Below are 15,388 nucleotides of genomic sequence, written 5' to 3' on the forward strand. Positions count from 1 at the left end.
TTTTCTGCCACCTCTTGTCTTTCCTCCCTTTTCCACGTAGTCAACGTGGGGGTGCACTGTATGTTTTAAAAACCCCTACAGTTAGTTTTTTGAAAGAGTGTTTTAACTCGATTTTGAACATCCCATGCCCTCCCTAATGCTAGTCTAAAGCCTTTTTATTCAGCCTGCTCCCGGGCCTGGATCGGTGGTCAATTCAGGTAAAGCCTTTATGCGCCAGGCTCTATTTGCCATGTCACTGGGCCAACAAAGATGACACTTTGAGTGCACCTGTGTAGACTGTACCCATGTCCGCCTCTGCTGTTCCCGCTCAAGAGATCATCTCTTCTAGTGTGGAGTAAAGACCACGACAGGCTCTGAATAAAGTGAATGAAAGTGGAGAGTAGTCCACAGAGAGCAAAGAAAACAGTCGGAGGGAGAGGCGGAGGAGGCAGAGGGCCGGGCCACGCAGGGAAAGGGACCACTCAGCGACGAGACCCAGCGGCGAGAGCAGAGCGCTCCAGCACCGCGCGGACAGCGGGAGGCGAGCCGAAGGGGCGCGGGGGCTGAGCGCCCTGCACTCGGACCCCAGATCGCAGGAGGCGCCCAGAGTCGCCTGGGTTGGGCAAGGTCCGGAGCGATCGCACGCACCTCGGGGGTCCTGCGCACAGCCGCCCGCGATGAGCGAGAGCAGCCGCTTGTGCTCGGGCTACTACAGCCTCAACCGCAGCTTCGTGGAGCCCTTCCAGTGCCCGCGGCACGGCGACGGGGCCGCGCTGCTCTACTGTTGCGGCTTCGCAGACCTCAAGTACTGCTGCAGCGAGCCGGGCAGCTACTTCCCCTACAAGCACAGCTACATGTGGAGCCTCAGGTGGGCAGGGCAGAGCAAGGCTTGGAAGGGCTGGGCGGGATGGGGCAGAGCAGGGCGGGACAGGGCAGGGTAAGATGACCCCTCCCGGACCTGGGAAAGTGACCAGTGGAAGATGCAAACCGGAATCAGGGTGGTCTCCCAATGCCCATTGTATTTAGGTCCTTGTGCCAAGGCGCCAGGCGTCTGAATGGTAACTCTACAGGGCACCCTGGAGACCAGTGGGAACCCTGTGCTTCCCAGTCTACCTCAGAGAGGCTCTACTGACAAGACTGGGGGTTTTAATTCCTCTTTAGGTGTTTGTTCCTTTGATACATTTGAACCGAAAGGAGGCTTCTGTGGGGAACACAGGTATTAAAGACCAGAGGAGTACTTAAGTGTTATTAGGCAGCTGGAGTCCTTAAATTGTGTGTGTGTGTGTGTGTGTGTGTGTGTGTGTGTGTGTTTGCACAGATGCATACATACAACTGGGCTTTATAACCCACTCTTCTCAGAGGTTTGGACACCGACACCGCCCAAGCAGGCTGAAGATGGAAGAAAGCTTGAGTTGCTCTGATTACACACGCAGCATGGTCTTTCTGTACACCCTTCCCCTACGCCCACACTGTTTGACCTCTGCTAGATGTCAGGAGGCATTACTTTCAAAGACAGGTCTTTCTTGCTTCTTTTTCCTACAATGGGGCTTTTCCTTGTTTCTGTTGGCCCTTATGCAGGTGTTTTCACCATGAAATGCTCCCCCTCAAAGGTAGCAAACTTTCAGATTTTAAAGTGGATTATTTTCTTTTGTCTACAGAATGAGTGGAATCCTAAGATTATAGGAAAGAACTACTGCTTCACCACTATTAACTGTGTGTGTGTGTGTGTGTGTGTGTGTGTGTGGACTGAGACAGAAACGCACACACATTGAGAGAGAACCAGCTAGTGGGAGTACAGCATAGTACAGTGCTATTCCCCCACCCTCTCATCATGATCCAGAACTTGGCATACATGCCAGATCAACAGCAAACTTATTTTTTTGAGGCAATAAAACAAATACTATTTCTCTGTATCACAAACTTTAATAAATTCCCCAAAGGACTGCCTTCTGAGCACGTTGTTCTTGAGTAGGAGAAAGTTGGCAGAAAATAATGCCAGCTTATTCTCCCTGGATTATTTGGGGGAAGAAAGTGATGTACTACCCCGTCATCTGGGCTTTTCGAGACTAGCTCAGTAATCCGTCAGTGAGCGTTTGAATGACAGAACCACCTCAAGTCAAACACAGTTGGAAACGGTGCCCAAGATCTTCAGATCTCCCATGGTGGCAAGGAGAAAAGGCCATAAAAGCTTCCTAAGGTTTGTGAGAACACAAAGGAAGGAATGGTCTGTTGGGATCTACTTCATCAGGAAAAAAAAAAGGGGGGCAGCTAGCTCAAAGTTAGGGAGATAGAAAACCACGTTAACTAAGGGCATTGTAGTTGGCAACACTGAACCCGGGGTTCCTGTGAATTACTGGGCTCTGAAAACACTACAGGGAGGGAAATTTATTAGAGCTTCATTTTTCTTGTAGTCTTTGCTCTTCACTGCTAATTTAAAATGCTCCAACTGCGAAAAATATTACAGAAGTCCCTAGCTCTGGAATCGAGATTCCACAGCTCCCAGAGAAAGACAGCCACAGCTACCTCCAGGCTGGTGAAGGTGATGAGCGGGAGGATGGCCACGTGGGTATGAGAGCAGCTTCAGACACTTTCCAACGGCTGGCAAAGCGACTGCTCTGGGATGCCAGGAGGAAGGCTGAGTCTCCCTTTCCAGCACCAGTCCCTTTCCTTTTTTCCCTCCTCTTCTCATCTCCTAAACTCAAAGGGTGTCCTTTAGTAATCTTCTCCAGGACTTTAAGAAAATGAGGCTTATTTGGCAGGACCACTCACGGATGGATGCTGGATAAGGATTTGGTGAAATGACCGATTTAGGAGACTCCTGGGTTCCCCATCTTTACACGGAAATCTGCAGGCACATATGGAGCCGGGGCACGGAAACAGCATTAACATGCTCTTTGGGTTTCCTCCAAATTGTATAATTTTGAAAAACAACGAAAAACAAAACCTTGCACATTGAACATTCATGATGTATATGTTGAATTTCATTAGACTGACAAATTTTAATCTAGTAAATTACTTTTTATTTTGAAAATGATTTTCAACAACTGGATCTCATTTCAGGAATCCAGATATTCCATTTATCTGCATTGTGCACAGACTAATTCTAAATGGATTACATTCTTATGTGTCTGTGTAAAGGAACACGAACTTAACCTCCCTGGTACAGTTTGCAGAAGGCAAGGTACAAGGATTTCTTTCCTAATCCTATTAGAGGAAAGGGCATGGCAACCTCCAAGCTGAAGTACATAACTCTGTCTGGAGTCTGATATAAAATTATCTAGTCATCACTATATGCAGGACTGGTTGGGATAGGGTCAATAAGCTAAGCTTAAGAATTTGAAACTTTGACTCCATGTTGTTCTATAGCTCAGGAGATGATCTCTTTGTGTGCAAGGGTGTTTTATCTCCTTAAATCAAGGGCAAGTGGAGTGAACAGCCTGTCACCTTCAATACTGTTCTTTCTCTCAGAGCAGTGATGCTCCTGGCTTCCATGATCAAATTCCCTCTTTTCCTTCCTTTTGCTAAAAGTCAGGCTTGCCAGCCGCCTGATCCCTGAAAGAACGCAGAAGCCTGAAGACACGCCAAGAAGATAATGAAGACTCAGATCATTATTTTTCAGTGATGTGCATCCCGAATTGCTACAGCAGATCAATCATGAGTTAATTTGTGTTTACTCTCATCTGTTGACTATTTTCTACAAGCTAAACACACGTAAATACTGAAAGTATTCATGCTATAGGAAAACTGACTGAAGTCGGCTTTTGAACAGCCTAACATCTGATTGTGTTGTTTACACATGACTCAAGAGACACGTCTGCATACAGTTCAGTATGACGCTGGCTTTCCAAATTCCCTCCCTTAGTTAATAGTACTAAGTGCACAAGTCTGATGAAAACTGCTGCTTCAGTGTCTAGCCATATGTGTAACCACATAAATGAATGACTCCAAATGAGGTGCAGAGAAACGAAAGGAAAATCTCAGACTTTGAAAGTGAATTTCATATACATTCTGTAAACAGCTTTCTTTTAACCAAACCCTCTTCTTCTGCAATGGTTATGGTTTTGTATACTAACGTATGGTGTCTTTCATATATATCTCTAAGAGAAAAGTTTTTTATCGCTGATAAATATGTTTCCTGACTCTTAGAGAAGCAAGTATTTTCCTGCTTATCTTTTGCTTGTGAAACTAGTCTGTCTAAGGTGTGGTATTAATTTGATTAACTTGATTTATTGGACTGGGATATTTATGACATTCCTAGAGAATCATACGATCTTTGACCTGTCTCATAGATGTCATACAACTTGTAACATACAAAAATTTTTAAAAGTCCTTAAATGCAATAGACAGAATATGACAAGAATTCAAGAGGAAAATATCAATCAATTATTGTCTGTAGTAAGACAGGATTTGCTTATGAATGAGTGAGTGAGAGCAAGAATGAGCATCGGCGCCTTTGGTTGAGCTTAAGTGCACAGCGGTTTGGATGACATGACTTCTTTTCTGTTTCCTCAGCATTGGTGCTCTGGTTGGACTGGGAATCGCCGCCCTTGTTTTGCTTGCCTTTGTCATCAGTGTCTGTGTTCTCTGCTATCTATTTCTGTACACAAAACCTCAAAGATTAGACAATGGCCTTAAACTTCAGCACCTAGAGGCATCCTCTGCCCTAGAAGGTAACCCAAATCTCTTATTTATAATCTGTTACCTGTACCATATCTTAGCTGGGGGACAGAGCACACTGTTAAGACGGAACATTCTTTAAAGATTCCGTTTACAGTGCAGCCTTGCAAGAGTTCACGGTGAATCAGCCTTAGGTGATGGCATACTTTAGGGAAATAGTGGTCAAGAAAAACTAGCAGGCTATAAATGCCCTGTGGAAAGGAAGTCAGTGGGCCAGTACATTCACTGGGATATATTTAATTCCATTTTAGTTATCAACACTTATCCTCTTGGAAAAATTACATTTTGGCTTTCTGGTGGAACCAAGGACATCCATCAAGTACATAACACAACAGAACGCCCAGCAGCACACTCTTGCTACTGCACTTTACACGGGTCAGTCAGTGGTCAAGCTGGTATCCAGTGTGAGGAAGCAAGGGGGCATCAAAAACAATTCAGAGGTTTGCAAAAAAACTCGAAAAACAAATATAACATTCTGTTACAGAATAGCCTGCAAACTAATTAATTCCATTGGTGTAGGTATGTAACTATATATAACTATGCACAATGTAACTATAAAGTAGAAAGAAACTTTTATGCATAATTTATGGTCTGTGTGTCTGTCTACTTATTGTTTCAGTTATAAAGCAGTATATACAAGTCAGTTGTTATCATCATAAAACTATCAAAACTGTGTGGAAACTGATTTCTATTAGTGTATTAGGAAACACCAGTCATGAATTTTGGCATGTGTGTATGCAGAATATATTTTAAAGAATATATAGGTAGCAATACATAAATTTAGGATCCACGTTGACATATTTAGAACGGCATAGAAATGTTTATTGCTTCCATTTCAAAAGAAAAGAAGAATCCTTCTTAAAATAGAAAGTCTCTGTGTTTTAGCTGAATGATGGGCTCTGTCATATTTATGAAGTACCTGCCCTGTGACCTTATCAAATATGTCACCATCACCATGTGCCTGCATGAGCTGTAGTCTCCTCTGGGGAGAAACAGAAGAATCTCCCCAGTCCCTCATGTCCTCTTGTCATAGTCGAGCAGGACAGATCCCTCTGGAGTTCACATCCCAAAGCGCTGATAACAAGGAGCCAAACTGACAGGCTCGGAGCTGAATTTAGTCCAAGTGACTTCGATCCAGCTTCTCCACAAGCACAACTGTGTAGTTGATTAGTGGGTATCACATCATCTGACTGTAAGAGGAATTATTGTCTCATTCGCTTAAATGATTGAATCTAATCATGGTCCTGAATCTTTTCTATGATCAAGAATCACCTGTGTGTGTGGGGGGGGGGGGGGACCATGTTAAAAAAAACAGTGTCTCAGTCCCAGCTGTTCAAACAAGTGCCTCTTCTTCCCACTCTTCCCCCTACTTTCCATAGCAAAATCATGGCGAGACTCTTAAAATCTACGCCACCCCTCAAACTCTAATGTTTTTCCCAGCCCTCTCAATGGATACAACTCTCCTCCGTGACCTTTTGTGACTGGCCTTCTAGGTCTTTCTTTTTCTCATCTCCTTTGCCAAACCACATTGGGTCCTTTGCCATTCCCTGTGATTCTTGATCAGGGCCTTTGCACACGCTGCCACCATTTCCTCAGACATCTGTGTGACTCGCAGTTCCTTTTACTCTTTCCTGAGAGATCCTTTTTCCAGGAGTTCCTCCTTACCTGCACCCTTAACTTCCCTTCTCCTCTTCCTAGCCAATTCCTCCCCACCCCCCACCCCCCGCAAAGCATTTATTTACTGGTAACAGAAATTACTATCTACTTACTTACCTATCTGTTATCTATAAATTTTTGATATTTCTGACTAGAGACTAAGTTCCAGCAAATAATTTTTGTCATGTTTGTTCACTATAATATCCCCAGTGTTTATAATACTTACACATTTCCTGAAATGAATTGACAAGTCTTACATCTTTACTGATCCCAGGAATGTCTTTTGTGTAACACTGACCAAGTGTGGTCATTGCTGCAGGCATTAGACATACATCAAGTGTGCCTTCTATGGAATTCACTGTGCTAAAATAAAAGTGGTTCTTTTTCCTGGTTTAGCTCAAGGACTATTGCAAAATTTTATTTTCTGTTTGCTATATGTCCCCAGAAGCATTATTACTGGCATGTCAACTCAGACTTGGCATGTTTCTTGCTCTTTAGTGGATGAAGCCAGTTAATGCACTTCTTATGAAGTTCGATGCAGCTGCTTTCATGCAATGAAATAGCCCCACTTTGTTCCTCACAAAATGTATACACCAAGGTAGCAAGTTAATTTAATAGACCTTTCCTGAGTCTGGCTATTAGAAAAACAGCATACAAAATGCAAAATAACCAGTGCCTTGCTGCTGCTTTCAAAGGACGTGATTTTGGTCCTGTGGATTGTTTTTTTCTTATTATTATTAATAATAGTGCAGAGCCCAAAACAAAATAGGTAATCCATATGCTGCTGGGATAGAAAAACGGGTTCCTCTTGAATTGACCCTTTGAAATGATAATTAAATACTGTGCACTTTATTAAATATGAGTGTACCATCCCAGGGTTTTCAACACCTAGCGAGAGATGCCTTTGTTCAAGCTATGGGGAAGACAAGTTAGGGGTGTTACTGCATTTAAGATTGGCAACTTAAGGAAATAGTTGTATAATTAACCAGGCCTTTGAGTAGTGTATCTGAGGAAAACTGACTTGACTGGCTAGAAAGCTTTCCTTTCAACACTGTCTCTTCTTTAAAAATTCCTCCACATTATTTTAGACTAATTTCTTAAAATTATCTGTTATTTCCTAAAATTCTAATTACATATATCCCCCTTCCATTTCCTGCCTCAACCCCTCCCACATACCCTTCCTTAAATTCATACCCTCTGTTTTCATTAGTTGTTTTGCACTGTGCACGCTTGCACACGCGAGCGCGTGCACGCACACACACACACACACACACACACACACACACACACACGCACACCTAAATACATAAGTACAACCTACTCAGTCTGTACAATGTTACATGAAGTATGCTCTCAGGGTTGAATATTTGGTATTAGATAATCAATTAGCATGTTCTTTCCCGGGGAAGACTATTTAGATTAATTTTTATAATAGAGACTGTTTTCATTACAGGTAATTTGGATGGCCTAGGAGGAACTCTGTTCTTGTACTTATTACAGTGGATGTAAGGTCCTGAATCTTTTCTTTTCCTATAAATGACAATGGTGTGGGTCTAAAATACACTAATCATAGATCACACTGCCAGGATTTTTGCCTATTTTTCTTCCATGGTATTTTGATTTTAAATGTCTATAGTTTAAGGCTTTACAGTCTCTGAACTGATCTTCAAAAGGCAGGTGGGTCTCTTCGGGCCATGGTTGCAGACATTAGGAGCTTAACCTGCGTTGTCCACACCATACAGAGCACCCCTCACTGAGCAATGGTGGGTTTTTAAATTGTGGCTTGCAACTGTTTTCTTCTTTTTAAACTTTTACATTTTGGGTTATGCACATTTCAAACGCCAGTATTCAGAAGTCTCTATTGTTTCGCCTCAGATGCTAAGTTGCCAAGCAAAAGATGCCCATGTGAAGATACTCCTAATCACGAGGGCTCATTTCAAGGTTGTGGGAGAGTATTCATGGTCAACGACAGAGCAGTCAGAGGGACAAGATCATAGATCACCACTTCTCAAATGTTTCCATAGTGAAGGTGTTAGAGCCGTAGGAGAAAGGAAGTCAAGGCCCAGAGTTCTCAGGGCTAGCAGGGGAGAGGTCTGCCTTAAAACTTCTGAGCTTCAGCACTTAAATCGTTTCTCATTTTGCTTAAAAATTTATGAGAATTTTCAACTGAGTGAAGCTTGCTATCCTCTTATAATGACATCTGTCTCCCATATCTAGTAAAATTGCTGCTTCAGGAAGATAAAGCCTGTTCACCCTGAGGCATCAAGTAGGCTTGAGTAGGTCCTGTGGGGGTGATGGGGACCATCAATGACAGGGACTCTGAGAAGTGCTGTGTCTGATGAACATGAAAGGCGGCGTTAGAACTGTTAGGAAGAACACAATTGTATTGTACCGAAATAACAAACCCTCTCAAGCTGGTGTTCTGTGGTCACCTTGGAAAGGTGGAAGATAGAAATTAAAAGGAGGAGATGAATTAGCAGTAAGGCACAGTTAGTTACACAGGTGAAAAACAAAACTGCACATAAAATACCAAGAGAGTAAATTGGGGGGCGGGGGGGGGGAATCACATAACCATTTGTTGTACCCATGAGCAAAATGGGTCTTAGGCTGACTTGAAATGGTTTTGTGTTTCTTCTTAGAAGATGTTCTTGCTTCCTCAGAAAGAAAAGTTTCTTTCTGTTCATGTTCATTGTAGAAACACTGGAAATACGGAGAAGTCAACAAATGCTCTCAGCATAGAGGTGAAAGGTGTCAGCACTGCAGTGAATATCCTTCAGGGAGGAATTCCTATGTATCCCTAGATCACATATAAAGCAAATTGGGAAATAGCAGGACATGGCAGCCTTGTCTGATCCCAGCACTCAGGAGGGTGAGGCAGGATGATTGCAAGTTTGAGGCAAGCCTGGGTTATATGGTGAGAATCTCCCCCCACCATGTGTTTGTCTGTCTGTCTGTCTCTGCCTTTCTGTCTATTTCCCCCTCCCCATCCCTTTAAAAAAAAACACAATAGTTGTATCTTCTTTGCTATTAAATGAATTCCTGTTATTATTTATTTATTTAATACATTTAATTTATTACTTCACAAAGCACCATGACTTTTGCTGTTGACAGAATAAACATTTTTTATATCTCTCTGCAGATTTACTGATTGTAAATACTTTGCTTCATTAGTTTTATCCTTGGTACTATGTGCATATGCACTTCCTAAGAACAAAGATACTTGCTCTTGTGTGAACCCTGTGCATACATCCGAGTTAACAACCACAACACTAATGCAGCAACATACACTCTGGGGCTTATATTAAAGTTTCCTAATCTCAATAGCTAATTTTTTTTATCCTGGATCTGGTCCAAAATTAATTTGTATACTTTTATTTCATGTTTTCTTTAATCCTCAGCCTTTCTTTTTCTTTTATGCCCTTGATAGTTTTGAGGATGAAAAAACAAAGCCATATATTTTGTGCAGTGTCCCTCAATTTCTGTTTGTCCATTTTCTTGTGATTGGAGAGAGAGCATCCATTTTTACAGGAACACAAGAAGGTATGGTAGCAAAGGACCACAGACAGCACACAGTCTTGGCTGGCTTGATTAGCAGTGATAGTAGCGTGATTACAGTGAGGGATTTGGAACCATGAATATATCCTGTTCCTCTGTGAATTTTCAGCCAGTCACTGAATTTTTGACAACTGTTATTACGATGACACTTATAAGTGGTAATTTTCCAACTTCTTACAGCTTTTAAATGTATTATTTCACTGCTCCCCTGTTTATTTATCTTAGTTCTTTGTGCCACTGACAGAATAGTTAGACTGTATAATTTATAAAGAAAAGAAGTTAATCTTCACAGTTCCGGAGGCTGGGAAGTTTAAGGTCAAGATGGCTGTGTACTGAGCACTGAGTGAGAGCCGAAGTCTGCTTCTCAGACAGTGAGCGCCATGATGCGGCATCTTCTTGTGGAACAAGGAGAGCTGGCTAGTTCCCTCCAGTCCTTTTGTAGGATTGCTACTTCACATAGAAGGACAGAACTCTGGTGGTTTAATCACCTACTAAGGTCCTCAGTTCTTAATAGCTTAACTCGCCAGTTTGAAGTCATGTGCCTTTTAGAGGAACACATGCGGTCTAGCCATAGGGTTGCTGATTCATTTGAATGTCAGCATGGATTTGTGCATTTTAAAACATTATTGTTGTTGTTTATTTTGATCCATCTTACATTTGGTCAGCGGATATTTGGATTTTGGGGTGTGTATATGTGTGTAGTAAATGTACATTGCACGCAGAAGCCAGAGGTAGACATTGAGTGTCCTGCTGTACCAGGTTCTGCCTTTCTTCCTTGGGTCATGGTTTGTCACTGAGACTGGAGCCAGGCTGCTGGCCAGAAAGCTCAAGTGATCCTTTAGGGCTATCCACCCTCTATAGTGCTGGGATCACAGGCATCCACAGGACCTTGTTTCTACATGAAGGCTGAGACCCAAACTCACATCCTTATGATAGCCTCGAAAGCACTCCTAACCACTGAGCCATCTCTCTCGTCATTGAACAAACTCCTTCAAACTGTATCCCATGCCTGCTTGAAATCTGTCCATCATTTTGGGAATACTTTTTGTTCTCCAAGACTTTCAGTACCTTCCCTTTTCCAACATTGGAACCTACCATTTCTTTAAGAAGAAGCTTGGCTCATTTCAGTTGGTAACAGTGTTTATAAGTCAAGCAGGGAGACACAATATTTAATTATCTTACTGACTTCCACTTCCACCACTCTCTTCCAGACACACTGAACACCTGTTTTCCTTCCATAATCCTTAGCAGCGGAGTACCTAATCTGAATGTACACACATATTCAAGATGGGTATACTTTTTACCTACCTTCCATAAAATTACTATTTTACACTTGCTTGCTTTTCCACAGTCTCTGTGGCTTTGGGTATTATTATTTTTTTATTTAAAGATATCTATTTTACTGATTTTATAAAGAATAGTATTTTTCTGGGTTTTTTTTATATTGTTGCTTTGTTTTTTGAGACAGGGTTTCTCTGTGTAGCCCTGGCTGTTTTGGAACTTGCTGTATAGACCAGGCTGGCCTCAAACTTACAGAGATCCACCTGCCTCTGCCTTCTGAATGCTAAGATTAAAGATTTAAGGAGAACACTACCATTGTCCAGCAAAGAATGGTATTTTATTTCAAATGTATCTAATCAGACAGTTTCATGTTTACCATTTTTTTGTGGCACACTGCCTAATTTTCATATATTTTTTTCTATGAGGATATTCAGTCTTTCATAGATACCACAGGTTTTTTCTGCTGTATTTATACATGTATGTGTGTTTAAAGTTTTAATAACTCTACAGAAGCGAAGTAGGGAATCTGCTTATATTTCCAAATGAGTCAGTTGCCCAAATATATCTCTCTAATGTCAACCTAAATGGTCACTTATCATAAATTGTTGTATATACCCAGGTCTGTTTTTAGACTGTATTCTGTTATTCTGATTATTCTTAAATTGTGATTGATTTAAAATTATTGATGTCATATTATTTTAATGTTAAGTCAAGAATCCTTCTCTTTCCCTCCCTCCCTTCCTCCCTCCCTCCTTCCTTCCTTCCCTCCTTCCTTCCACCAAGCTTCTGTTAAGAACGTCTAGGCTTTTTGTAAGTAATGGTTAAGTTTCCAAATTATCTTTTAAATCACACTCTAAAATTTGGAAACAGTCAAGTGACATTTTGATGGTTTTATAGTAAATTTATAGATACGTTTGGGAACCATTTTATTAAATACCTAATAATGAGGAACAAGTGCTCAAAACTCATTAAGTTGGGCTGCTGACTCTATTCAATAATACTTTATCTCACAACAGCTTTTAAAGAATTCATTGTGTTATTAGTGGACAATGGCATAATTCGGATTCACTAGCATAAAAAGCCACTCAGGGAGTCTCTTGGAAAGAGAGATGATCAATGGACAAACTTCCTTGATCATGGCCTGCAGCTGAAACTATTTCTTAAAAAATCAAAACCAACACTACAGAATGACTTGAGGTTGTAGATCTAAGATTGTTTCCTAAAGCTATCCAGCCAGACCACCAGCTGGGAGCTGCTTAGAGCTCCAGGACAGCCTAGCAGCTAGGGTAAGCTGGATGGAGAAGGGCTGGGAAGCTCCACCACGGTTCTGCCAGGTAGCCAGGGGACAGAGACCTGCGGGGGTCCCCAGTATTCTTTTTCTGTTCTGAAGTGCCTGTCAAGACCCAAGTTCACAATTACATGATAAGCTGGTCCCTGAGGACCAGCTCTGAAACAAACACAAGTTTAACAGCTATCAGAGCACATATCTGGCAGAGCTGCAAGGGAGAACAGGCAGAATGGTTTATTTGATGAACTGAATTTAAATTTGCCAAAGGTCAAAGCTTTAAGTGTCAGTGTGTGATGTCCAGGGCTGAAGGAAGGCGAAGATTTACATACAGTAGCCAGACTAAAACGAAATGAGGATGGGAACATGAAGGCTTGGCAGCAGGAACGGAAGGAGGAACTATGATGGTGGCTCTTGGCAATTTATACTCAACTAACGAAATAGGAATTAAATAAGAAAAATTTTCACATGTGACAAATCCTTAGCAGTTCAACAGCATTACAGATTTATTACTTGAAATCAAATCCATGTTGCGGCCTGTGAGGGAAGGCTTTACCCCTACGTGGCTGGATGAGAAACTAGAGAAATCAGGTTGCTGAGGTGGGTCCTTTAATCAAAATGGTCCCAGGAAAATGTTAGGGGACTCTATCATCACTGGGGCTCTCGTTGCTATTTTTCTGTATCTCCAGTTACTTGAAGCTGCTGGAGGGAAATCCATTGACAGTGGTCTTGGGATTTTTAGAAGAGTAAATTCTGGAGTGTTCAAGTGTTTACAACCAATCTTTTCTTATTCGACTAGGAAATTGCCTTGTTAGGGGTAATCGCTTTGGCTTTAGAAGCTAGCCTAGGAAATTGTCTTGATGAGCTAACATGTTTAGAAGGATCTGGAAGCCAAGTAAATAATGAGCCAGGGCTGGGGAACAAGGGCTTTTGCAAGTGCTAAGGGTGAAGAATTTTTGACACATGGAATGTATTTTGAGAGCGTGTACAACTCAGGGAGCAGTAGGCCATTCTGATGAATTCTTCTAGCTTTTGCCACAGAAATGCATAATGGAAGGCAAACCTGCCAGAACAGAGACAGGTTAGAGCATACAAATTATTAGATTAGAAATAACACCTGGGAGATTCCCCTTTGCTATAAAAGCCTCAAAACCTGCTTGTGATGATTTAGGGGGAGAAGGCCTTGAAAACATAATTCAAATATTATGAATTTAAATATGTGAGCATCGCTTAGGAAATATGTAGGAGTCAGTAGACCCACACTAGGCTTTAAGTTTTCAGAACCCCCACCCACAGACTAACAGTCCACTTCTCCTTGGTTAGCCCAAATGCTGGTTAGTGAAGACCACATGCCCAGCCCTTGCTTATAATGGATTTCTATGCAGTGTGTGAATTGGACTTTGGCGTGAACTCACATCCAAATTGCTTATGGTGGCAAAGCCTTCAGCTTCTTGAAATCATCAGAGTTAGCTTTAATGAAGTTTATTGTATTTATGTCAGGTAGGAATAGTCACACTTTCATTAAGTGACCCTGAAATTTTTAGCTCCTTACGGAATGTGTGCTTTCTCATAGAGGCGTGGAGGAAAGAACCTGGAAGTGAAATTCAGGCTCCTGTGACGGACTTATTTCCCTTTGCTTTTATGATGAATGGCTCAAAACCATCCTGAATGGAGTTGGTTCTCCCTCATCCATACAGTATTTTCAGAACTTTCTACTTTCGATACTGTTACAACAATTCAAGCACAGGCGCTGAAAAGACAATTTTTCTGTCATAAGCTTGACTAATTATTTCATTTGGTCTTGTGTATTGCAGGCAACTTAAATAGAAAAACCAAAGGCCTCATTTCAAATGCAGCATCAAATTCAACAAATGAAACAGTCTATGAAGCCGACGATGTAACTCAAGGAAAGACAATGGATACAACACAAATCAATATTGCCCATTAGCTAAAATCCCTGTTTTAAGAGCTTACTGGAGAGATGGAGCATTAAGAATAAATAATGCATTTTATTTTATTTTATTTTATTTTATTTTGAGACAGAGTCTGTCTATACTGCTTGGGCTATCCTGGGACTTCCTATGTAGACTAGGCTTGCAAACTCACAGATCCGCCTGCCTCTGCCTTCTGAGTACTGGACTTAAAGGCGTGTGCCACCTTATCTGGCCAGAATGCATTTTCAAACAGTTTCTCCCATTGCTTTTTCAGTATTCACCACTCACAAAGCAAGACCAACTGCAGTTTTAATTAGCTCATTTATCAAGCACTCACTAAGGTTCTGATAAATGTTTATGTGTATAAGTTTACTTTGTCAAGTTTCTGTGTGACATGAAACTATGCTATTTCTTCAAAATAAAGAGTTTAACAATGACAGAAAAACAAACCAATCTCAGTGAAGCATAATAAATGTGTTTGTTTCATTACCAATATTTCACAACTATTTAATACATGATATTACTGTCATAGATAATAACGGGTAAGTATATCTTCAGGGGACTTTTCTCATAAACCAAAGGCTCTCAAGTCTCTTAGACATCAATGTTTTTTGATGGATTTTGTGTATGAAAGAGGAATACATTATCTTCATGTAAGTTAATAGTCAATGGCAAAGATATCATTGTAGTACCTGTAAATGGGTATATCCTGTATTTCAAGTATGCAAGGCAAATTTTCTGTCTGTGCATTTCCTGGAGAATGTCTATAATGAAAGTTATAAAAGTCAGCATAGATGCCAGCAGTAGGCTTGGCTGGACCTTCGACACATTCCCTGCTCAAGTAGCCCACGTCTGGGTTACCTGAAGAAAAGCCATGGGGGTCCAACTTGGACCAACTGGTGCATCTCTCTGTAACTTACAAGCAGTAGGTGCTTCTTAAGTAGACACAAAGTATTAAAAGCAAAATGTTTTATTAATCTGTGGCTCATCTTAAACAGATCTCATCGGAAAAACATTTCAA

General features: G+C 41.4%; 1 protein-coding gene across 1 annotated transcript; it reads left to right on the top strand.

Moving 5' to 3' along the window:
- The first annotated feature begins 519 nt into the window (after positions 1 to 519).
- Positions 520 to 14,692, top strand: Shisal2b (shisa like 2B). The gene is made up of 3 exons (XM_041663779.1): positions 520 to 847; positions 4,492 to 4,649; positions 14,248 to 14,692. Exons 1-3 carry the CDS (start codon positions 657 to 659, stop codon positions 14,379 to 14,381), a joined length of 483 nt encoding a protein of 160 aa, XP_041519713.1. The 5' UTR covers positions 520 to 656; the 3' UTR covers positions 14,382 to 14,692.
- The last annotated feature ends 696 nt before the right edge of the window (positions 14,693 to 15,388 follow it).

The sequence above is a fragment of the Microtus oregoni genome, unplaced genomic scaffold, assembly GCF_018167655.1.
Source record: "Microtus oregoni isolate MIOR12 unplaced genomic scaffold, Mior012 000014F_ref0000157, whole genome shotgun sequence".
Taxonomy (NCBI): Eukaryota; Metazoa; Chordata; class Mammalia; order Rodentia; family Cricetidae; genus Microtus; species Microtus oregoni.